Source organism: Phyllostomus hastatus, unplaced genomic scaffold, assembly GCF_019186645.2.
Source record: "Phyllostomus hastatus isolate PE091 unplaced genomic scaffold, TTU_PhHast_1.1 phas_contig_58, whole genome shotgun sequence".
NCBI lineage: Eukaryota > Metazoa > Chordata > Mammalia > Chiroptera > Phyllostomidae > Phyllostomus > Phyllostomus hastatus.
Genome location: NW_025333916.1, coordinates 122,314 through 147,845, shown reverse-complemented (window position 1 = coordinate 147,845; position 25,532 = coordinate 122,314). Strand labels below are relative to the sequence as shown.

The 25,532-nt window shown below is 34.8% G+C and overlaps 1 protein-coding gene across 1 annotated transcript in view; it reads right to left on the bottom strand.

Moving 5' to 3' along the window:
• SLCO4C1 (solute carrier organic anion transporter family member 4C1) overlaps window positions 1-25,532 on the bottom strand; it is a 58,423-nt gene that overhangs the window by 20,631 nt on the left and 12,260 nt on the right. Inside the window, exons 3-5 of the mRNA XM_045848413.1 lie at window positions 3,301-3,483; window positions 1,952-2,048; window positions 420-541 (exon numbers count right to left, since the gene is read on the bottom strand). Coding sequence (XP_045704369.1) covers window positions 420-541; window positions 1,952-2,048; window positions 3,301-3,483 — 402 coding nt within the window. The remainder of the gene's footprint in view (window positions 1-419; window positions 542-1,951; window positions 2,049-3,300; window positions 3,484-25,532) is intronic.

Below are 25,532 nucleotides of genomic sequence, written 5' to 3'. Positions count from 1 at the left end.
AAAAAATGCTTGTACTTTCAACAACAAACAACGTCAATGATTTAAGGCAGATTTGTAATGAAATTAGTGACTAACTGAATATAAACTAATAATTTTAAAGATATTGTATCTTACAAGTATACATAAAGCAGGATTTCAGATAACACATAAGAAACAAATTTAGCAAGTATACAGGAAGGAGGTGAGTATGTACAGTTTTACTGATTCTTAATTGAAAACAAAGGAAAACCATGAAAATTAAGATTCCTACCCAATATTTTCTAAAATAGAGACAGCTACTTGAAAGTTTGCATAGGCAGACATCTTAGATTTTTATAAAACAAACAATGAATTTCTTGGGTTCTTATCAATTACACAGAAAGCAATACTTTGTCTTGAATTGGAATAAAGCTCCCTGGTTTTAAAGAAAACATTTTTACCTGGTAAATGTTTTGGAAAGCAAGAAAAAGGTACTATCAAAGACCAAGCAAAAAACCAAGCCAAAAGAAATCCAATCCACCATGCCCCCAGCCATCGTGGGTCATCCTCCGTGATATCAGTGCTATATGATAGGAAAACAAAAGGTTAGTGTCAACTCTATATTGTTAATTAAAACTCAGTTATGATAATTACACACTTTATAATTCAAGTGCATTTACAGAGGAATACCGTTATAACATCCATATTTCAAGTGGAGCCATTTTGATGAATCAGATAATACATAGTAGGCATAAATGACAGCTATAAGAACAATGTTTTACAATGTATTTCAGAATGGCAAGTAAGACATAAAACTTTCAAATATTTATTAGTAAATATAAGTATGTTAAATATATGAAAGCACACATAGAATTTCTGAACATTCTTTATCTAACTTTGGCTATGTTTTCCTTCTGTACTATATTAAATACATCCCACAGCATATCACTGACCTATGTTGAAAGTCCATATGCTGTGCTTCAATTATGGCATCCATTTAAATATAGTGGTCTTTGCAGAGTGATTTATTAAATTTTTCAATAATGGTTCTCATATTTTATATCGATAGTCTCTTCACCAAAACACAACACTCCCACAACTTGTGGAATTTTCCACTAAAATTAAAATGTCCTTTCTTAAAACCCAGCTCTCTGTTTGAAGGGATTCCTCTGACACCTTTTCATATAGTCTCTAAAAGATTAACTAGGACTAGCAGCTCAAAGGACATAGGCCATGACCACATATTCATTGTTCACAGTCACACAAAGGATGGTATAGTTATAACTCCCAGTGGTAAAGTGAGAAAATATGACCTCAAAGGTCACTAACTTCTCAATTCCGGAAAGGGAAAGGGTGACTCAGTGGTTAAGAAGGGGATTTTGGAGTCAAAAAGATCTACTTTGATTCACGTCTTGGCCACTTACCTAGCTATGTGTACCAACTATCTCATAAAATTATTAAAAGGAATAAAATTGGCATGTAAGATAAGGTAACACATAAAACCTATGTTTCAGAACATAGTATGGGATAAAGAAACATTACCTATTACCATTCCCCATTGTCACAGTTATTAAAACTGAACATCTGTGATCTCTAAGACATCATCAGAGCTACTGAAGAACTTAGTCTGAGAATCACAGACTCTTTACCCTTCAAGCTATCTACCTCCAGCTAAATCTACTACAAATATAACTAATTTTGATTATATTCTTCTTTTGAACAATGCATGGGGTCTTATATATCGATTTTGAAAAATTTAACCACGTTGTTATTAAACATCTTATTTATTAAAGTTTTATATTAAAAGATTGTATGATATTAACTCATGAAACTGCAACAAAAATATTATATAAAAATTGTGTTTATTCAATTTTGTTTCCTGAAAAATTCCTCATGCCATACTAAGGAAATACAGTGAAGATGTTCTGTCTATGATGTTAACATTATAATAATAAAATAAATTTGAATAAAAGAAAAATAGATATTGCCTTGCCTTTGTCCCAAGCCAACATCAATGTATAAGGTTAACAGCTGGCCTCCCAACACATAGCCAATAGCAGGGCCTAATATTGACATAGAATAGCCAATTCCTGGAAGAAGGACAAACACATGGAAAATGGTCATCCATGCAACTGTGTGTTGAGTGTATAACAATAGCAAAGAAACACAAATATTTTACTGTAGAAAAATAGAAATTAGAATTACATGAAAATTACACATATTTTCACTAAAATAATGCCATTTGAATGGTGTCATCCTATAAAATCCAAGAGTTCAAAATATGTAATTCAATGTAAAAGTTGATAGATTATAATAATAATTGCAATAAATCCCAATAATTATTTCTGTTGTTTTAAGCCAACCAGTCTATGATGTTCTATTATAGCAGTCCTAATGGACCAATTCAGTCCCCTACATTAGAATAACAAATTGATAAAGTGAAAACACATGTGCAAATAAATAATACCTTAATTGGCTGTAGGGCCATGGATAGTCTAACTAGCTCTACCTTGTACAACATCAGGGAAGAAATTTAAGAGAAACTTATGCTATCAAAAATTTAAAAAATTAGAAAAAAAAGGAAAAAAATCAAGTTATATATCAAAAAGGTTAATCTGAAATGGAAAATGCCAGAGTTTCTGGGTACTGTCTTGTGGTTTTTTGTGTTGACTTTAGTCACCAGGATGTGGTAAATTATATAGAATGACAGGGCTCAATCTCCACACCCTGTGTAAGTTAGCCTGGAATTCAAGCAGTCTGTCTATTGCTTGGATGGCACTTCCAGGAACGTGTGCATGCTCAGAACAAGAAATAGAGCAGGACATTCAACCAAACTCTTTTCTTTTAATTATTTTATTGTTGTTCAATTACAGTTGTCTGCATTTTCCCCCCACCACTCCCTCCCACTCCAGCCAATTCCACCTCCCTCCCTTACTTCCGCCCTCTCCCTTGGTTTTGTCCATGTGTCATTTACAGTAGTTCCTGAAAACCCTTCCCCCGACTGTCCCCTCCGCCTCCCCTCTGGTTATTGTTAGATTGTTCTTAATTTCAATGTTTCTGGTTATATTTTATTTGCTTTTTTTCTTCTGTTGATTATGTTTCAGTTAAAGGAACTTATGCACCCCAATGTTCATAACCAAACTCTTAACTGCACTCAAGTGAAGGACACAATGTCAGCAAATAATAAAACAAACAAAAAAGGTAATATTGCACGTATCTTATGGAAATGCTTATGAATTTTTTTCTAACTTTTAAAGTAAGTATATGTTTGCTTTATTTATAAATTAAACAAGCAATAGGATAAAATGATACTGAGACATTTATGTTACAGAGCAAACTTACCTATATAAAGAGAAGACTTGTGTGTGGGCACAGAATCATCCAGAAAGGCTGTTCCCAGGGTATAGAGAGGAGTTCCTCCTGTTCCCAGCAATAGTTGTCCCAAGATGAAGACATACAAGTAGTTGGAGAGTGAAGAACTTGAAGAGGTACAACTGGTTCTATTCCTTGCTATTAAGCAAGTATCTTTAGGAGAACAAATAAAGTGATGAATATAAAGAAATTCAACTAATATTTTAAACATTTATCTTCATGAATTATACCTGCCTAAAATAACCCTCTTTATTTTTCCCCATCACTTCACTTTGATTATAGTTAGCTATTTTAAAATACTATACTAATAAAGAAAATTATGAAATATTACCATGTTAAAATTTAGAAAATATAGAACAAGACTAAAAAACCAAAACTTTAATAATCAAAATTAACAAATTTTCAGCCACATTAATATAAACAAAATTGAAGCAAGTGGTGCCAAGTCATGCATACAGTATGACTACCATACTGAATTTATGAATGAACATTTTCAACACATTTGAAACGTGTCCTTGGGTAATAAAATATTTTGGTCAAAATAGTAATTCTTAATATTCACCACAAAGCAGTAATAGTTGGAAGCTATGTCTAGTTTCTTTTTACAACTCAAACTATTTTATTACCTTTAAATTTTGAAGAAATCTATGGGTTTATAGGATATTCTTTTGAATATCATCAAAAGAAAAATGGTTCTCTTTAAAATTTTATTTAAACTTTAAAAATCACAGTCAAACCCTGGCTGAATCCGTATTTCCTCAACTTATCTGATAATATTAATAAACAAAGATGCTTGTTAAAAATAGTTTAACTCGCCCCTTTGAATCTGGTGTAGTATCCAGGAGTTGTCATTTTAATAATGACCTCAGTTAATTCTATTTTCATTTCCTTAATATCAGATCAAGATATTTCCTGGCATTATTTGTGTTACTTCCCTGGCTATGTTGGATATTTGAATTGTAATTCCTGGTTTTAATATTCATTTTCTCAGAGTTTCTCAGTAGATTAGACTAACAACTTCATTATTTGACATATAGCAAGATTTAATACATGTTATATTTCTTGGTTTATTATTTTTTTCCATTTCTTTTGCACAGTGAGTAAATTGCCTTTTTGTAATAGGTAAATATCCTTCTGTAGTAATCTGGTAGACATTTTCACTATAAGAGTATTCTGTGGGGTTTTGGTATGTGCTGTTGTTTTCCAGAGGAAGTAACCTGTGAGGATTCAACATGCTTTTTAAGACAAATTTTAAATAGCACAGAAGAATATTAGAGAAGAACATAACTGCCCCTTCCCCCCACTTGCTCCCCTTTATGCTCTCCCAGGTACTGAGACAGAGGCAATGAACCCCTGTTGACAGTTCCTTTTATCATTTTTCAGACATTCTTCTCACACATTCATGTTTTATGTCCATTTATTTTTATACACAAATATGATTGTACTAAATATATGATTCTTATATTTAACAACTTCCAGTTTTCAGTTATTATGTCCTGAACATCTTTGATGTTGGAACTTAAAGCCATATTTAAAATTCTTTGTTGCCACTGTTATATTAATCCACAGCATGAATGTTCCATGATTCATTTACCTAGTCCACAATCTGTAATAATAATATAACATATTATGAATATTATACATATGTTTACATCACTACAAACAATGTTATAATTAATATATTTAAAATTTGCCTTGGCATATTTGTACAAGTCTATCTGTAATACTGGGTCAAAAAAGTGAAACTGCCAGGTCAAACTGTATAAGTATGTATATTTCGATATAGCCAAATTGCCTTATCAAAAAGTTATACAAATATTTAATCCCACCACCAATGCAGCATTTACATAATAAAAACTGCTTATCTCATTGCCTATCTCTATACATAAACATAATTTTAAAATTTATTTTTAAATAGTATAAAGAAATTAAGCATTTTTCCATGTTTATTGGCCACTTGCACTTTTTATGTAACAGAGCTTTTCAAATTGACTTCATAGGTTCTGACATATAAAAGTTTTCCTTTCTCCAAGATTACATATAAATTTGCAATGATTTTATCCTAATGTTTTTATTACTTTTTAAACATTCATATGTAATACATTTTAGTGGGAAGAGACAAGAATGCAGTATTCTGTTGGGTTAACAAAAGAGCACATCTCTTATAACATTTCTTACATGTGGGTTTACTTCTGAGTGCTCAGTTCATATCAATGATTGTGCAGCCCCTCACGAGCACAAATTTCTGGCAATTACTTCAGATGCCTAAGCTTTGTGGGTATCAATACCTCAGTCTGCAGCTAACTTATTTTTCAGTATTACATTAAAGGCTCTGAAACAATTAACATTTTATTTTATCATTCTCCCAAGTTAACAAGGCCTTAGATCTATCTATGAAAACTTTTATTTATTTTATTTATTGATTTTAGAGAGAGAGAGAGAGAAAAGAAGACAGAGAGAAATGCTAATTTGTTGTTTCACTTATTTATACATTCACTGGTTGATTAGTGTTTGTGCCCAGTCCAGCTACTGAACCCACAAACTTGGCATTTCCGGATGATGCTCTACCCAACTGAGCTACACAGCCAGAGCTACTTTTAAAAACCATTGTGTCTAATATATCACTCTGCATTATTTCTAAATAATTTTCTTCTATTGATATTCTTAGACTTGATACAAAGAAATAGTATATCAGGACAGAAGGCATGGATGAATATTAAATGTTTATTGCTAAGTAAAAGAATCCAATCTGAAAAAGATACACATTTTTTATGGTGCCAATTTTTAATAGTTTTAAGACATCGCATTTTCCACTTTATAATACAGTGCTTATAAAGTGCATTATTTCCTTTCCCTGTGCACACAGTTCATATTCAAGTATCAATAATACACAGTTTTATCATACAGCAGCTCAACTTTTAAAACTGCCATTGAATTTGCTATATATTTGGGTCCTTCAATATTTTGTGTGGAACAATGTTAATTCTATGCAAGAGGTTGGCTTAATCAACCTCTTCAATGGTGGGCTGAGAGGAGGCACCCCCTAGATGGAGGAGCTCCACCCTCAGGGAAGTCCCCAAGCATTCCTCCTGGCATGCCTTCTGCACCCTGGCACAGCTTGGTGATGATTGGGTTGCAGACTTTTTCCAGTTCTTTCTGCTGATATTCAAATTCTTCCTTTTCTGCAGTCTGATTTTCTTATTAAGCTAGTTGGTGATTTTATCGCACTTGTCAAAAATCTTGTTTTTCCTCATCATTGATCTTGCCTCTAAGTTTCCCATCTTCAACAATTGCTTTCATGTTGAATGCACAGGATTCAAGTGAGTTCTTGGAAGACATCTTGTCCCTTTGCTTCTCACCTTCAGCTTTATCCTTCTCAGCTTCCTGGACCATACACTCAATGTCTTCCTTGCTCAGGTAACACTTTTCGTTAGAGGTAGTAATCTTGTTCTCTTTTCCTGTACTCTTATCCACAACAGAGACATTCAGGATGCCATTGGCATCAACAGCAAAAGTGACTTCAATCTGAGGAACACCACGAGATACAGGAGGTATGCCTGTGAGTTCAAACTTGCCAAACAGGTTGTTATCCTTGGTCACAGCATGCTCACCTTCATAAACCGGAATAAGCACACCAGGCTGGATGTCAGAGTAGTTGGTCAAGGTCTATGTATGCTTGGCAGGAATCACATTGTATGATTCCAAGTATATAACAATCTGGAAAGACACTATTTACCATAGCGATGGTAAATACATTAGTGGTTGCCAAGGGATCAGGAAGAGGGAATGCGGGTTAAATAAATGCAACACAAAGGATTTTTTAGGGTGGTAAAATCATTCTATATGATAGTTTAATTGTGGATATGTAACTACGAATTTGTCTAAATTCATTGAACTTTATAGCACAAAGGAACATTTAATGTACATAAATTTTTAAAAATCATTAAGAGGTCAGAAGTTTCCAGGATGAATTGCAGAAAGCGACAAAAGTATCTAACTATAATGAAAATGCATAAAATCACCTCACTAAAGAGGGTGGGGGTAAAGGTGCTGACCTAAGTAACTTTAAAAATGAGTGGAGTCTGCAAGACTGCAGGCAAAAGGAACTGTAAATAATCACTGTTTTCTAGATGATAAAGTTATTTCCCATTCTCTAATTACAGGGCCTCTTTTGCAGAAATGGTGGCTTCTAAGATAGGGACAAGAAACATATAGGACTAGCCTGAATTATCTCATAGTGCCAGCAAGTAAAGAAGTACTCAAAACAAACAAACAGAACCCCACCATGGGCTCTGGCCAAGTAGCTCAGTTGGTTAGAGTGTCACCCAGATAGGTCAAGGCTGCAGATTTGATCCCCGGTCAGGGCACATACAAGAATCAACCAATGAATGATAAATAAGTAAAACAACAAATGTCTCTCTATCTCTCTTTCTCTCCATCCTTCCTTTCGCCCTCTAAAATAATAGTGATAATAATAATAATAAAACCCCACAATCATGGAAGTCTGTCAAAGAGACACAAGCCAACCAAAAGCACTCTGGTAGCCAAAGCTGGAATAATTTGAGCAACAAAATAAAGTAGCACTGGATTATAGCCCAAGGTATTATATATAAAATATCCATCCACACTGAAAAAACAAATGATTGAATAATTAAATAAATGTGGAAGAAACAAAAGTCTAAAAGTCTAATTCAGAACAATTTCAAGTAATTTCTATCGATATTCCATCCTCAAAGAGGAGAGCATAACACCTCACTTCTAAAGTGTGAGTGCATGTGGTGACTTTCTTCCAAAGAGTAGAGCACGGAAAGTGAAAACTAACAAACAAAAAATTAAGTTCACAGTGGATTAACCTGAGAAACACTACCTCAGCCAGGTGATCAAGGTCATCATCAAGAGTGATAAGTGGTACTGATAGCATAAACCCTTGATATGATATGATGAAAATGGCAATGTGCCTATGTGGTACTCTCTCAAAAAACTCATGGCACCAGTCTGATCACTGGAAAAACATCAGACAACTATCAATTGAAGGACATTCCACAAAACATCTGACCAGTGCCCCCCAGAACTACCAAGGTTGAAGAGAAAGCAAGGGAAGGGAAGGGAAGGGAAGGGAAGGGAAGGGAAGGGAGGGGGAGGGGAGGGAGGGGAGGGGAGGGGGAGGGGAGGGAGGGAAGGGAAGGGAAGGGAAGGGAAGGGAAGGGAAGGGAAGGGAGAATAAATATAAGAAATCATCATAGCCAAGAGAAGCCAAGTGAACATGAAAAGTAAATGTAATACAGTATCTTGTATCAGATCCTGGAACAGGAAAAGAACATAAAATAAAAATTAAGAAAATCTGAATAAAGTATAAAGTAAGGCTTTAGTTAATAAGTACAAACATGAACAATGATGTATCACTACTAGATCATCAATCATAACAAATATAGTCTACAAATTAAAATGTTAATAATAGCGGGAAATGGAAACTATATACTATCTTTGCAATTTTTCTGTAAATCTAAACTGTTCTAAAATCAAGTTTATTAAAAATTTTGAAAATATAGAATAAAACAACCCATTACAAATACAAATACATTTTCATAAACATTGAAAGTAAATAAAAAATGAAAATATATAGCAGCAATTTTCATTAAGTTGATATTGCCAGAGATACAAGATTAGACAAAAAAAAAGATAAAACAACAGACTTTAATTTTTACTTTTCTCAGTCCAAGAGAACAAATTATTAACAGCAGGAAAGGACAGAGAAGATATAAACATTTGTAACACTGAATTTAGGAAAGCATGTCAAATTATATTCTCTAATAAAATTGTGCCTTCAATTTTTAGGTCTCATGTAGGATTAAAATAAAACCTGACTAAATATTGCAATGCAAAAATATCTATATGCATTCTGAAGAGTAAATAACAGTAATATTTTATGATCAAAATAAAGATTTGATCAAAAACTAGAAACTTCTAATATAACAGAAAATGAAAAGGCCCTTCTATCTGAAATTTAAAAAAAAATTCTATTAAATTATTCTTAGACCAAAATATCTGGAATTACCAAATTTCTCAAAATGATACCATAGACAATACACATCAAAAATTGTGTGCTATAACTACAATAGCTCTTACAAGAAAATCATCTCATTCAAGCAGAAAAAGGCCCTCCCCATCAAAATAAAAAATATATAAAAATAAATCACACATTCATGAGTTGCTCCCAACAGTAAACACCACTAGAGCTAGGTGAAGTTATCATAGGATATCTATGGAGAAAATAACATGCAAGAGAATACCAGAAAAAAAAAGGTAAGCAATTAAGAGCCCTCTCTAATTAAAATAATTAACAAATAAATGGAAATCTGACCAATGGAATAAAACTTATTAGAAATTAACAAAAAGTAAATCATTTGAAATAATTAGTAAAATAAACCAGTAGCTAACATAATGAAAGAGGAGAAATTACATATATACAAATAATGCATGAGAAAAAAGGAAAGAAATAAACTCTACAGAGAGGAATTTTTTAAAAATCACAGGAGATTACATACAGCAGATTTCTAGAAAATAAATTTGAAAATCAAAAATGATTAATTCCCAAACCCATAATTTAGACATGAATTTACCAAGCTTTTAAATATTAAATAATAATGATGATAATAATATTATACTACTTAATGCCACTTAAACTGTTCCAGAACATAGAAAAAGGGGTAATATCACCAAAATATTTTTATGAATTGAATACAAATTGATACCAGCTGGTAAAAAAAAAAGATTAACAACAGAAGAAAATCATAGACAAATATTTTCCCTGAATATCAATGCAAAAGATCACAAATAAAATATTAGCAACAAAATCCAGAAACATATTAAAAACATAGCAGCAGGTCTTTTTTAAAAAACACATTTTTAAAGTCTAAGAGAATTTAACATATTAGATCTAACCAAAAAAATCAAATGATCATTTTCACAGATTTTTAATCAGATATTTGATAAATGTCAACACCAAATCATATCAACATAAACAGAAATTGACATTTATTTGAAATGATCAAGTATATGAGTATGTATGCGTGCCCCATGCACACCCACATACTACTAAAATAGGAGTGGCACAAGGAAATTTGGAGTTACAAATCTCTGCAACTTTTCTTGGAGGGGAAGAGAAAGGAACTGGAGGCCTATTAACAAATAAAAAGCAAAGCTTTCTTAATTTGCAGAAGTTATAACTGTCTTTCTGGAACACTGAGAAGTTAATGGAAAAACTAATAAAACCAGTAAGAGAATTCGCTAAAGTAGTAAAATATAAAATTAACATATAAAAAATCAGTAGACTTTATCTGCACAAGGCAGATGATGTGAGGGATGAAAAAAACAAGCTACAGTAGGAAAAACAAACTAATACACTCAAAAATAAATGGGACCATCCTGTATGAAGATTACACTCTACCTAGCATCACAGATAAACCAGTGAAGTGGGGCAGAACAAGGAAGAGTTTGCCATTGTCAAGGTGCCAGAAAAAAGACTAAAATTTAACAGAAATGTTTATGTGGGGGAGAAAAGTAAAAGCTTCAACAGAGAATCCCTGTTTGTCCAGAACAGTCTCTGTCCTGCATAACTACAGTTTTACGCAGAACTCCAAGATGGTCCCCCAAATTCCCCATCCTGATCCCTGAGGCTGCGACTATGGCAACAGGATGCCTTTGGTTGTGTTACAGTGGCAAAAGGGATTCTGCACTGTAATTTAAGGTTACTACTCAGTGGACTTTGAACAAGTCAGGAGGATTATCTGCTTGTGCTCAATTTAATCATGTGAGCCCTTTAAAATAAAAAAGGTAAAGCAAATATGTCACCATAGTGTCTAGAAAAAATGTCACCATGATGTAGACTTAAAAATTATCATATTGCCATACTTTAAAAAAAAGTAATAAAAGCAATTGTTTCTTAAAACCAAACACTGAAAATAGGGATTTAATACAATCATAAATGTGGCAAGATTAGAAAAGGAAAAAACAGGCTGAAAGAATACACTGAAAACTCCTATAGAAATAGAAGACACCAGCACAAACAAAAGAGAGAAAAGAGACTGAGAATTACAAAAACAGACAAAGGCAGCTTAAGAAATATGAACAAAAGTAGATGAACAAAAACTAAGACTTAAAAGATTACAGAGAAAATTATATAAATGAGATCCAAACAAAATCAAACCTATGTATAATCAAGCAAAATATTTTAAAAAACATATTAAAAGGTAAAACTTAGGAAACTTTCCTGAAGTAGGTCAGGACTGATCTATATTTAAAAGGGCATAGTGCATCCCAGAAAATTTCGTTTCAGGACTTTCAACAATAAGACATTCCCTTGGAAAGTTACTGGATTTTCAAGGTGAAGAAAGACTTATTTGAACAGTCAGAGGAAAAGTCAGTTTATGCCAAGTGAAATGAAAAATGCTTAGCTGAAATCACACTTCTTACAGCAACACTAATCCCACAAAGACAGCAAAGGGATGGCACTGGCAAAGACAGTGAAAGACAACAGGATTCACAAATGTTATGTCCCAACTGTCATTTAAACACAAAGGCACCGCTGACTTTTTCTGACATGACATTATTATCATGCCTATGACAACAATGTTGTTATTCTTCGGAGGAACATGGTGCAGTATCCTGTTGTCTGCAACTTACCGTGGTTCAAAGTAAAGAGAACAATACATACTTGTGCATAAACGAAGCAACTTTGGCACAAACTGATGGTTAAATCCAGGGAGACTGTTAGGAAAATTCATTTTATTCTTTGTAACTTTTCTATGCGCTTAAACATTTTTATGATAAAATGTTGAAAAATAAAAAAATAAACATAAAGGCAAAAAAACAAATATTTAAATATATTTAAAATTAACCTTTCCTGGGGGAGATAAGAAGAAGACTTTGAGAGCTTGAATTTCAGAGATGCCATGGGGGACTGAACACCATTCATCATAAGTAACATTAAATAATTTATTACATTGCATCTGTTAAAAACATCTTTATAAAATAGCTAGATTTACCTATAATTTAAATTCTGTAGCATTATTTAGTGAGTAAACTACTTGAACCTAGAATTTCAACTACTAATGGGAAATTTAACATTTTCTGGAAAAACAAATTTCCAACACATTTAAAAAGCACATGACTACATACCACAAGAGGGAGCTCCTCTGTTGTTTATGAACAGAGAGCCTTGCTAATAAAATTAAGGCTTAAAACTTAATGGACAAACTAGTGACCTGTCTGGCCCTACTAACATGCAGGAACTAAAGGCAAAGGGACCAAATGAAATCTGCATAGCAGGATGTTTAGTTGTTAAATATCAAGTTCATCTCAAACCTCACCCCAGGTATTTACCTTCAAAACCGGGAAATTAAAAGGGACCATGTTTTCTTCCGGGTTCATCCGGCTGCCTGCAGTAAGGCAGGGTGCCCCAGTCTGAGATGAAATTCCACACCCTCAACCACAGTTTTCTGAAAGTACTTCCAGGAAGTATCCACGTCTCATGTGAAGCAGAACAGGGGTGTTCGGGTCTGCCTAGTTACCTGTATCAGGAACTCTGAGGTGGCTAATGTTAATAAAAAACAACCTCTTTCTCCCTTCCCAGGGAGTGACTACATTTCTTCCCTTGGCTCTACTTCCCATCCCCTAATCACTGCTCTGAAGAAGAAAGAGCTATTGCTTTTATTTCAGCTTGACCATTCCCAAGTTTAAACACCATCTCCTGGCCTAGAGAGTATAGGTCACCCTCACATCCCTCTCTGATAACCTCTGTTCACCGATTCTGTTGCCAACCTTTCAAAAACCTTTCTTACAAAATTTTCCAAAAGAAAAAATGTCTTTGAGCTTCAGTGTCTGTAATGTGGTTTGCTCCATGCACAGGGCTCAGAGTAGGGCCCTACTTTCTAAGCGTAAGGGCAGCTGGTGGAGAAAGCAAGACAAATACTCTTCCTGAAAGTCAGAAGCAACAATAAAGTCCAGACTTTCCTTTCCTGCAACAACTGACACAGGAACAAGAGATGGGTCAACGTAACAGCAAGGATTTCATGAGTTTCTTTTGTTCCTAAAAATAAAAGTTTGCATAGGAAGAGGTTGCACAAAGAATCTCAAAGACAATGCAAGACTCCATCTTTGCAGGAACTGAAAAAGATAAGAACTTTTGCCTGGGATGCCAGCCTTATCATTCACCGCCTCTAAGTACCTCCCTAAGCCACTCAAGTGATTTTCAAAAGAAATACCACAGCATCCATACAAAGATGTTATAAGAAGAAAGAGCAATGCATTTTTATTAATATTAGGACACTGACCACAAAAAATTTTCATGGAACAGGTGGAAAGTGTGAACTGACCACAACTGACCACACATTACATCGTGAAACAAAGCTATTATTTACACGGGGAAGACAGCAAAGCATAAATGAAATGGTGAGAGAAAAAATAAAGGAGATTCAGCATGTGCTGGCAGAATTCAGGAAAGACATAAAAGAGGAAAATAGAAACCCCATAGGAAAAACATAAACCTGGGGTGCAAAGATGAACAGATTGAGAACATCGAATAGGCATAGAGTTGAGAAATGAGAAATGTGAGGAAATGAATGATAAGGAATGTTAAATGCACGAGGTGGTCAAAGATCATATTTACACATAACTGATGTACCTGAGGCGGGGGGGACTGTCATGGAATCAAATACTCAAAGATACAATTGAAGAAAAGTCCCTAAAGTTCAAAAATATGCCTATAAATTCAACTTCAATCGCATCACTGGCTGCCAGGGAAAGACAACATGAATAGTCAGAGCCGACATGAAGCTTGGACTGGGCTTTGAAGAGACACTGAATAGCACAGACATATGGACCATTGAGAATAACGTGTTATTTTTAGAGGATACCAGCAGCAGACTATATAATGAGTGTCACAAGCATTTGCAAGTAACTTCAGAACACACAGGTGGAGAGAGGCTATTGAGTCCTTAAGTAATGCAAGAATGAGCTAAGAAATTCCAAAAGAGGCAATGATCAAATTATGAATGTACAAAGGAAAAACACAGGAGCTATAAATATGCATAACACCTTCTGAACAAATAACCCACTAACATGTAACTACAATGAATATATCCTATTTTAGTCACAGTGCATTGTTGGGGAGAAGAAACTATATATAAATACTGCTAGTGTCATGCTGCTTCTCGATACCCAAAGCTTTCACATATTAATATATTTCCTAGCCTCATCTTTACAACTTCCTGTAAACATTTTATAAATGCAGAAACTGAGACCCAAAGTCATACTGTACAACAAAACCCAATAATCTGATTCCTATTCTTCTGACCCTCCTATGTATTCTCCATGAGCTTTGACCTACAGTTTAATAAGCTGAACCATCCTCTGAAGAGGTATAAAGGAAGATTTCCCTACATACACTTTTTGGAACCTAGGCTTCTGAGGATTTCTGTGAACAAAAAGGTTCAAAGCAAAGGGTACTCCTGACTTTAATTTATTTAAACCCTAGATCTAGAAATCACATCTTCCTTTCCCTTGCCCTCTATGTCTAGCAGGATGAAGATAACATCTTGACCTAAGTTATATTTCAGCTCCTTAGTCCTAAGGTGGAATACCTCCCAGCTACTTTCCCATGAGACTGAATAGAGGGACACCAAAACAGACCTCAGAGCTGCCTGCAAGACCTGAAAAAATGATTCATCATTCCTACCTTGCCTCCCACCCATCAGCTCCCAACATGGCCCCAAGCCTCTATATGATCTGAAACCTCCATGCCACTGGGAAGTTCAGGCTTTTGACCATGAGCTTCCCGTTCTCCTGGATGGTGCCATTCACAGTAAAATAGCCAATATTTATCCACTGCAATTCTCAGTGTCTAGTGTTCAGCTGTGCTAGCACTGGGTACAAAATCTCTTGCAGTTCTCTAACAGGTTCTATGGTCAAACTAGTTTGGAAAACATGTACTCTATCATTGCACCTCTCCTTTTAGTAATATGCATGCACTAACATGTAATATAAGAAAGTTTTACACATTATCCATCCTGTATTTAATTTTTTTGTACATTGATGCCTATCATCTCACAGAATGAATGCTCTATGAAACACAGTTTTGAAAAATACTGGTTTGAGGTACCACAAAAGTGTCAGGTAAAACAAAACAATTCCAGGTAATACATTTTTTTTTTTAATTTAGTCCTTGTATTGAGAGACTTAAATCTTAGATGGTTAAATCTTATCAATGATCACTTAATGATTTCTACTGTCAAGATTTAGGACTTGGCCTTTCACCTTCTCTCTACTAGCTTTCCTCTTTAGAATAAACACTCACTACCGTGGATGGAGAAACTGTAAAAATGACTCCAAATCTCAATGTTGAATTCCTAGTATGTCTTACAATAGAGAGTTACATATTCTAATACCAAATTTCTATCTCTAAAGCAAATTCACCCTTTTTCTCACAAAACCAACCTCTCTCTCTGATTTTCTAATATCTGGTTATAACATCTGTTTTCTAATCAAGTTTAGAACATAAAAATCCTTCAATATTATTATATTTCTTACCTTTAATGACAATACCACATGCTTTTCCTACTGAAATTATACCCATTGTTCAATCCCAGTTCAAATTCACTTCCTATTAGAAGGTCTCCCCTGAATTTCCCAAAGGGAATTCCTTCTTCTTGCAGTAACTGTAAACCCTGAAGCTTTAACTGCATGCATGTCTCACCAGGTTCTTGCTTACCATGCCTTACTCATTTCTCATCCTCAAGCATAGACACAAACAAGAACAGTAATATTTACTGAGCGCTTATCTTATGCAAAGTCCTTCACCGCTATGCATTATGTTCTATAATCCCCAGAAATATCCTATGAAGGAGGGACAATTATTCTCCTCATTTTACAGATGAGTAAAGTCAGGATTAGATTAATTTCTACAAAATCTCTAAGATTTAAGAGCCTAAACATTTAACAGATTCATCTCATGGTTAACAGTGACATAAAGTAAAATAAATTAGTTACTTAAATAATCTGGGATATGAATTCAAAACATTTCTATAAGGGTTTCTGACTACCAGGATAAAATAAACAAAAAACTTTTGACATAAGACCTAACAGTCAATCTCCCTATCTTCTCAAAAAATGTAAACTCGTGACCTAATTAACCCATTAAATTTAAGGAAAAACAGAATTCAGTACCATATATATGCTAGGAATAACCACAGATATATAAAAACATTTTAAAACATTAGAAAATGCTGCATACAACCTTATACCAAGAAATTTGAAAATCTCTTAAAAGTATTGGCCATAAGTGATAAAAAAATTTTGAATGAAGCTATGATTCTGGAATAAATTAAAGCAAGAATCAAAGTCTACCTCAAAAATCAACCTATCTGAAATAATTTTTCTAAAAAATTTATCTTAAATATCAATAAAAACAACCAATCTTTGTGTGTTAAACTGACTCAAAATAGAAAATAAAGATTCCCAACTTGTTATAGAAACATTAGCACAATTTCATTTCAAAACAACAGTCATTTTAAGAGGAACTTTAAATATTTTTAAAACACAAAACTTAAAACGCATATATGAATATTTTTAAGTATCAGTTAAAACTGCAGTAGAATACAAACAATAGGAATAACTCAAGCAAATTTAACATTTTTAAATGACTGTAGATTGTTTTATGGGGTGGAATTTTTTTTTAAAGGAAGGCAGAGTTAAGAGAACAGTGAGGGCTACTACCAAAACCTCATGAGTACTGTAGCTGTAGGTGGCACCTCTGAGAGCTGTGGCCTCAGGTGCAGGCACAGGGACTGTTGCAACGTCTCTGGTGGGGAGCAAATGAGGGAAATAAGCACCACGACCTTCTGTCAACATGCAAACTCCTTTTGGCTGAACCCAACTAAAAACCAGGGGGAAAATGTGCTGGGGCCATTGGGCTCCTGAGGGATGATAAAACAAGGTGATAAATGGCAAATGGCAAATCTGGAAAGACAAACAGAGAATATCCATCATTGTCCAATTTTTCCTTTGGTACCTTAGCATCCACTTTTACCTTTGTCCAGATGAAAAATGTATCTGCAACACAAGGAGTCCACAAAAACCTGTCAGCAAAATATCACCTTGGGATAATGTCAATGCATTTATTCTCCCACCTGATACTCAACACTGAAATGTTAGCCACCACCAATGGGCTTCCTATAAGTAGTAGCACAAAACAAAGGCAGTTGGACAATTAATGAGCTCTATAGTTCTCCCTCTGTAGCTGTTCAGAAAACTTGAGCTGACAGTCATTGCTTATTTTCCTGTAATGCAGGTCATGTTCCCATTACTTTTCTGCCTGCGCCCTAGTTGGTCTGGGATTTTATTCTGTCTTTACAAGTCTTCGGTGGTCCTATCATTGTTGCTTTGGGGCAGTTTTCCTTTTAACAAGTACTATTGAGTGTGGGATGTTAAGAGGCACCCAAATGAATTCCCTCAGTCCAAAATACATCTTTGTCAAGGTATAGAAATGTACTCTTGTTAACTAGGATCTCTCACTTCTGCTAGTTCAGTGACCACCTTCTCTTCATGGTGCTAATTTGGAATTTGGCATGAACAGATAAAAAATGATTAGAGAACAATCTCATCTTTGATTCTAAGGGAATAGGACTGTGTTGCCTTATGGAAGCATTCATCCTGGGGGGTAGGACTGAATGAGACCAAGACAGGGAGCAAAAATTCTATGAGCAGATTTTTTTAGGTACAGTAGCAAGAGGCAGCAATCCACGGCCATTCCTTAGTTCCCTTTCCTATGTATTCTGGCGACGGAGGAGCCAGCAACCCAAAAGTGGTTTCTGCCTAATTTAACACATATACCATGTTCTATAGGGAAGGAAATCTTATTCTGCAGGCTGTAACAGACACCATCCTAGCATGTCAGAGGCTTCTGAGTGTTGGCATACATAGTAAGACAAACAAGTCAACTTCACGAGTAGGAGTTTGTTACCATACTTTTTTTTGCTGCAGGTGAGTTTCTTGATCAGACCTGATGTTGTATAGGATATCGTAACAATGAATAAGGCATATTGCAAACCAAACAGTTCTGAGTGTAGACAGAAGCATTGTAGGCAGTGAAAACAAATTCATATCTAGAATATACACTTATCTCAGGAGGACAAATTGCAACCAGGGTAGATATATTTTGGCTGCCCTGGGGTATACGGGTTGCCCCGGGGAATGCTGCAATACCAGGAGCTCTCACAACTGGCCGTTGCAGGTTGGTGAACCAGGCAGTAAATCTGCAGTGGAGATAATCAGAACAACTTTGATGAAGGTAATGACATGTTTTTGAACTCTGGCTTAGCTTCCTTTTATGCTATATGGCCACTTTTAACATGTGACAATTTCATAAGCCCCACAGCGGCCAGGGAAAAACACTGATTGACATTCACTGGACAGGTCATCTATTCTTCCTGATTGCAAGCCTTTCCCACAAAGAATACCTTCAAGTGAGCATTAACAAGTGGCAAAACTAGCTTTACACTCTGTGCCCGTGCCAAGGGGCACACTATTCATGTCTTGGCTGGAACTTCTTAAATGTTGTAAACAAGTTTCATTTTTGTTTGTTCCAAGCTTCTGACTGGCTAACTTATAAATTAGTGTTGTTTATGAATCAGTAGAAATCTATGCCTTATGCTTCTCTTCTATCAAAAGGGAATCTCCACTTACCATTGCCCTTTAGGAACCTGCCTGATTATGGTTGTTATTCAAGAGCAGTCCACTTTCCGTGGGTGCCAGCATACCTTACAAAACCTCTGTAAACCAGGCTATACTTCTTCCTCCTCTGTTAGCCAGCCACAGAGTACTCTGTGAGATCCTTATAATGAAGACATCTATGTTTTTATAGTAAGGCCATGCTGACTTCTGCCTATAATGATAACCTTTCTGCATTTGAAAAGGGAGAAATGCAAGACAATAAAAATAAGTAGCACAGTAGTCTGAGATGTCTGTCTACATAATTAATTGTGTCTTCCTAACCTACCTGTACCTAAGATTTCTTTTAGCAATAAGTGCTACATCACACATCTAATTTTATGATTTGCCAACACAGACAGCACATACTTCATGATAGTTGTTCAGGTCACATATTGTTCATACTTATGTTTATGTCTAACGAACCAGCAGCAAGGGGCAATCCAACAGTTGCTTTTCAAATGAAGAATAGTGTAGGCAGAAGAAAGCATCATCTTACCACAAAAACCTAGGGGTTCTCATCTTGATGTTGCCATGCAGACTTGCCAGAGGCTTCCTACATCCTCTCTGTCTGCCATAAATACTGCCTGCATCTGCTGTAAGAACTTTGTCTTGTTACAGCCTTATGCATTATCTAGTAAATGGATTGGAGTAATCCACATAACTGTGGTAGATGATGTCTCCCACATCCCAAGCCCTGTGTAAGTGCAGAGGGCACATGGTGGAAAGTGGAAGCTATGACATGGCCCAGGCCACTGGACCCCTAAGAATTTAATGATTATGGTATGTCTTTTAATGTTTTTGTGGTACATCTCCTATCATCTGGCATGCATACGCTTTACTAAGGCATCTGAAATACTTCAACTCACCAAGTCCTATTAGTTTAATACCACCACTATAGAGTCCAATGTGAAGTTTTGTGAGTAGTAAGGTAATCGTGATGCATCTAGACCACTTTCACAACCTTGGCACTATTGACATTTGAGGCCAGATAATTCTTTTTGTGTGGGAGATCTCCTGTGCCTTGTAGGATATTTACCAGTGTCTCTGGTTTTTACCAACCACATGACAGTGGCACTCTCCATCCCAACCACAACAATCAAAAATGTCTCTAGAACTGAAAGACCAGCCCCAGCTGAGAACCACTGCTCCAGACTATATTTTGACAAAGAAAAAGAAGATGTGTGTAATACTGTGATAAGATAGTGATGGAGAAACTCTCGTTTCTCCACAGAAAAACAAACCACCTAGACTGTCTTTGCCACTGAGGAAGGAAAGAAAACATTTGCCACACCCACAATACTTTAGGTGTCAGGGTCGGTGCAGACTTGTTCCAAAAGAGGCACAAAACTTGAAACCGTAGCTATAATTAGGATTACTACTGGATTATGTTTACCATGATCTACAGTGTTTTTTATCTTGTATTTGCACCAAATACATAAAACAGAGAACACAGTAGGAATCACCACCCCTGTATCTTCCAAATATTTGATACTATCACTAATCTCCATAATTCCCTTAAGGAAACAGTATTGTCTCTGGTTTACTATCTCATATAGGGACTTCTACTTAGCTCTTTCTACAATAATATTTCTTAATGCACAAGTCAGACAACCAATGGGGGGATTCTGCCAGCTAGTATATTTACACCCTTTCTCTGCCCTAAGACTTGGAAAATAACTACAGGATAGACCCAATGTGAGATAGGGTAGCCTTGGGCCACTCTATGGCCCCAATAATAAGAAGTTATTACTGGAATTTCTTAAGTATTCTAGAATTCTAGACATCAGCTCTGCCCAAAGCTATTATTGAATCACTTCCAATGAGTCTGAATATTACTCTTTCCCCTCAACACTCAGGATAGGTTTAGAGGAAAAGAAACATTATATACTCCTGGCTAGGTTATAAAGTTCTTCAAAGAGATTTATTCTCCATAAGAATAATAAACTCACTTAGGTCTGGGAATGGTTAAAGGGTTGTGAAACCCCACCATACTGATTCAGATAGGGTTTCTGCCCAAAAGACTTAGAATGTTTCCACTATGTTAATTCAACCTCTGTAACTTGTTTGGGTAAACAAGCCAAACTTGCCTCTAAAATATAGTATAGCCACTTTAGTTTCCATCTCTCCAGGATCTGCATGGGCAAATGAAGACAATCCAGTACAATGCATATCCCACAGGTCTTTCTTAACTTTTGAAAAACAAAATCAGAATGTAAGAATACAAGATGAAATTAGATTTTATAGCAAAAAGCCGTGTTAATTCAATTCAGTAAACATTAACATAGTAGCTAAGATACACCAAGCATTTTAATTCTCCCAGCCCAATGTCCTGGGCCACCTCAGCCAATACTGACTAGCCAGCTAGCTCTCCAGGGTTCCCCAAGCATGCACTAGACAGCACTGGACACAAGTAGTCTTACACAGAAGTCACGCCTATACAAGGTCACTCCTTCAAGATTGGGAAAGATAGCTATTGCTTCTAATTCCTAGAAAAAAAAACACAGAAAGTCAAACAAAATAAGAAAACAAATATGTTCCAAAGAAAGACAGAAAAAAAGCACTAATGAAATGAAAATAAATAATCTACCTGATGAATTCAAAGTAATGCTCATAAGAATGCACCAAACTTGAGAGGAGAATAAAGAAACTCAGTGAGAACTTTAAGAGTTAGAAAATATAATAAAAAAAAAACAACCAGAGCTAAAGAATACAGTAACCAAAATGAAAAATATACCAGAAGGAATCAATATAAAATTAGATAATACAGAATAGATTAGCAAACTGGAAGACAGAATAGTGGAAATCACCCAATTAAATCAACAAAAAGAAAAAAATGTATAAAAATGGGCCCTGGCTGGGTCACTCATTTGGTTAGAACACTGTCCTAATAGGCCAAAGTTACAGGTTTGATTCCAGGTCAGGGCACATACAAGGACCAAACAATGAATGCATAAATAAGCGGAACAACAAATTGATGTCAATCTCTCTCTTTCTTTCCGTCCCTCTCTTTCCTTCTCTCTCTCTCAACAACAACAAAAAATGAGGATAGCTTAATAGACTTCTGGTACAATGTCAAGCACACTAACATTCACTTTATAGTAATCCCAAAATGAGAAGAGAAAGAAAAAGGAGGCAAAGGCTTACTTGAAGAAATTATAGACAAAGCTTTCCTTGCCTGGGAAGTAAAAATACATCCAGGTCCATGAAGCACAGGGAGTTCCAAACATTATGAATCCAAAGAGACCCACACCAAGACACATTGTAATTAAAATGACAAAAGTTTAAGAGAAAGAGAGAATCTTGAGGGCAGCAAGAGAAACTGAGTAGTCACATACAAGGAATACCCCAAAAGCCTGACTTGTGACAGAAAAACTATAAACTCTTAGAAGAAAATATAGGCAGTAAACTCTTCATGTCAGTCTTAGCAATAGTTTCTGAATGTCTCCCCAGGCAAGGACAACAAAAGCAAAAACAAATAAATGGGACTACAGCAAACTAAAAAACTTTTTTATAGCAAAGGAAATAACAAAACAAAAAGACAACCCACTATGTGAAAGGAGGTATTTTCAAATGACATATAAGGGATTAATATATACAAATATAGCCCTGGCTGGAGTAGCTCAGTGGATTGAGTGTGAGCTGAGAACCAAAGTGTCACAGGTTCGATTCCCAGTAAGGGCACATGCCTGGGTTGCAGGCCACGGCCCCCAGCAACCGCACATTGATGTTTCTCTCTCTCTCTCTTTCTCCCTCCCTTCCCTCTCTAAAAATAAATAAATAAAATCTTTAAAAAATATATATATATAATATATATCTAATATAAATTAAAAACAGAATGACCACACAGCTTAACAATTTCAGTTCTGGGCATTTATCCAAAGAAAACAAACACACTGACTTGAAAATATATGTTTACCTCTATGTTCATTGACTCATTACTTACAATAGCCAAGATAAACCTAGGTGTCTGTACCTAGGCGAATGCATAAAGGTGTGTCGCACATGCCCATGCATGTGCACACCACAAATGTCAGAATCTTATTTAACAACAAAAAGTAATGAAATCTTGCCATTTGTGACATGGATGGACCTATAGGGTATAATGTAAGTGGGACAATTCAGAAAAACATAAATACCTTACAATTTCACTTATATGTGGAATCTAAAACAAAACAAAACAAACAAAACAGAAACAGATTTATACATACAGAGAACAAACTGATAGTTGCCAGAGGAGTGACAGGTGAGGAGACAGGTGAAAAAGATAAAGGGGAATAAGAGGTACAAACTTCTAGTTGTAAAATAATGTTACTAGAATGTAATGTGCAGCCCAGAGAATATAGTAAATAATATCATAAAAACTTTGTACCATGACAGGTGATTACTAGACATAACATGGTAAGCTCATCTAAAGGTAAATAAATGTAGAACCATTATATTGTACACTTGAAACTAACATAATACTGTACATCAACTATACTTTAATAAAAACAAATAAATTAATTAAAATCCCTATAATTGGAAAAAAGATGTAGTACTTAGAATACATGAGTAACTCTCAAAACTCAATGGCAAAAACTAAATAATCATCCAGTTAGAAAATGTGCAAAAAACATGAACAGATATTACACCAAGGAGGATAAACAGATGGCACATGAGCATAGGCAAAGATGCTCAACATCATTAGTCACTAGTGAAATGAAAATTAAAACCACAATGAGATTTCAATGCAACCTACCTTAACAGCTATAATAAAAAATGAGAACTCTAAATTCTGACAAGTACACAGATAAGTTGGATCACTCATTCGCTGCTGATGGGATTTTTTAAATGGTACAGTCACTCCAAAAAACGCTTTTAACAGTTTCTTGAAAACCTAAACATAGAACTCTCATGTGACCCAGCAGTTTTACTCCTGCAATTCTATCCAAGGGAAATGAAAACTATGTGCACCCAAAAACCTGTACACAGATGTTCATGTCTTTATCATTAATTGGCAAAAAAACTAAAACAACCCAGATGTCCTCTAATGGTTGAATGGTTAAACAAACTGTGGTACATTCGAGCCACAGAATACCTACTAATTAGCAATAACAAGAAATGAACAATTGATAAACAGAACCCTGATGAGTCTTCAGAGAATATTCTGAATAAAATAGCCAATTCCAAAATGTTAAATACTGTATAATTACCAAAATATAATAAAATCTTTAACAAAAAGTAAGGTAATGCATAATAGAAAACTTTTTAAATGAAAATATTCAACTCTATGAGAAAGGTTAAAATGCAAAATGGAAAGCTATGCAAAAATAAGAATGCTCACAGGTTGCAAACTATGTAAAATATTATTGTAACTCTATCAAATAAAGCCACAGTAAAAAGATTAAGACAACTCCAAAGTTGTTCTCCTTGAGAAAAGATTATTAATAATAAACTGGTATTTTTCTCTTTCCACTTCTTAGTATTATCTAAATTGTCTATAATGACTAATAGAACTTCTCTAGCCAGAAAAAAATAGTATTAATAAAAACACAACAAAGAAGGGTTGACTAAATAGATTATCTATAAAATGAACTAACATAAGAGTGTAAATATTCTGCAGCTCTTTTTTTCCATATATAACAATGTCCAATATATATTTTAAGTAAAAAAAAATATCTATAAGTTCAGAGTCTTATTTCCTTAAAATGTGCATTTGAATGTGCATGTGTAAATGTAATGATGATTAGGTCTGAATGTCAATAATAGTGTGTGGGTAGACATGTATGTATGACTGTGTGTTAATGGCTGTGTAATGTAAGTGTGTAATTGTGTGTATGAATGTATGAATTGTATGAATGTATATATGCATTTAAAGGTTGAGCAATATTAACTGTACATAACTGGGTTATATTACAAGAAATTTTTATTTCCTTTTTCTTCTATTTTTTACTTTTATTCTATCTTTGTGTTTTCTATCTTCTGAATGTTTTACAAAAGACATATTTGAAATTTTAAATTAGAAATAAGATATTTTAAAAGAAGCAAGTGGGCTATTTAAATGGCAATATTTCGACATGATATTTTGAGAGGATTCAATTAATCTTGAGCTATACCAAATAAATTGATTTTTTATCTCACAAGAAGAATACAATCCTGCAAACATAACTAATTAACATCATTTCTAACATTACTTTCAAAGTGGTTAGCCATACTGCCACAGTTTGGGAGTATGTCAGTATCAGTGGCACTCCCCCCCCCCCCCCGCCCCGCAAATACACCGTATTCAAATATTTTTAGTTGTTCATACTATTCTGTATCTACTATTGACAACAATTAAACAAACCAAAAAAGGCAGTTTTTTAACATTAGTATAGCTGTCACTGAGTTAAAAAACATCATCATTAGTCACTGCTAGTTTTTAATGAGCACCTACCAAACACCAGGCTCTGCTTTAG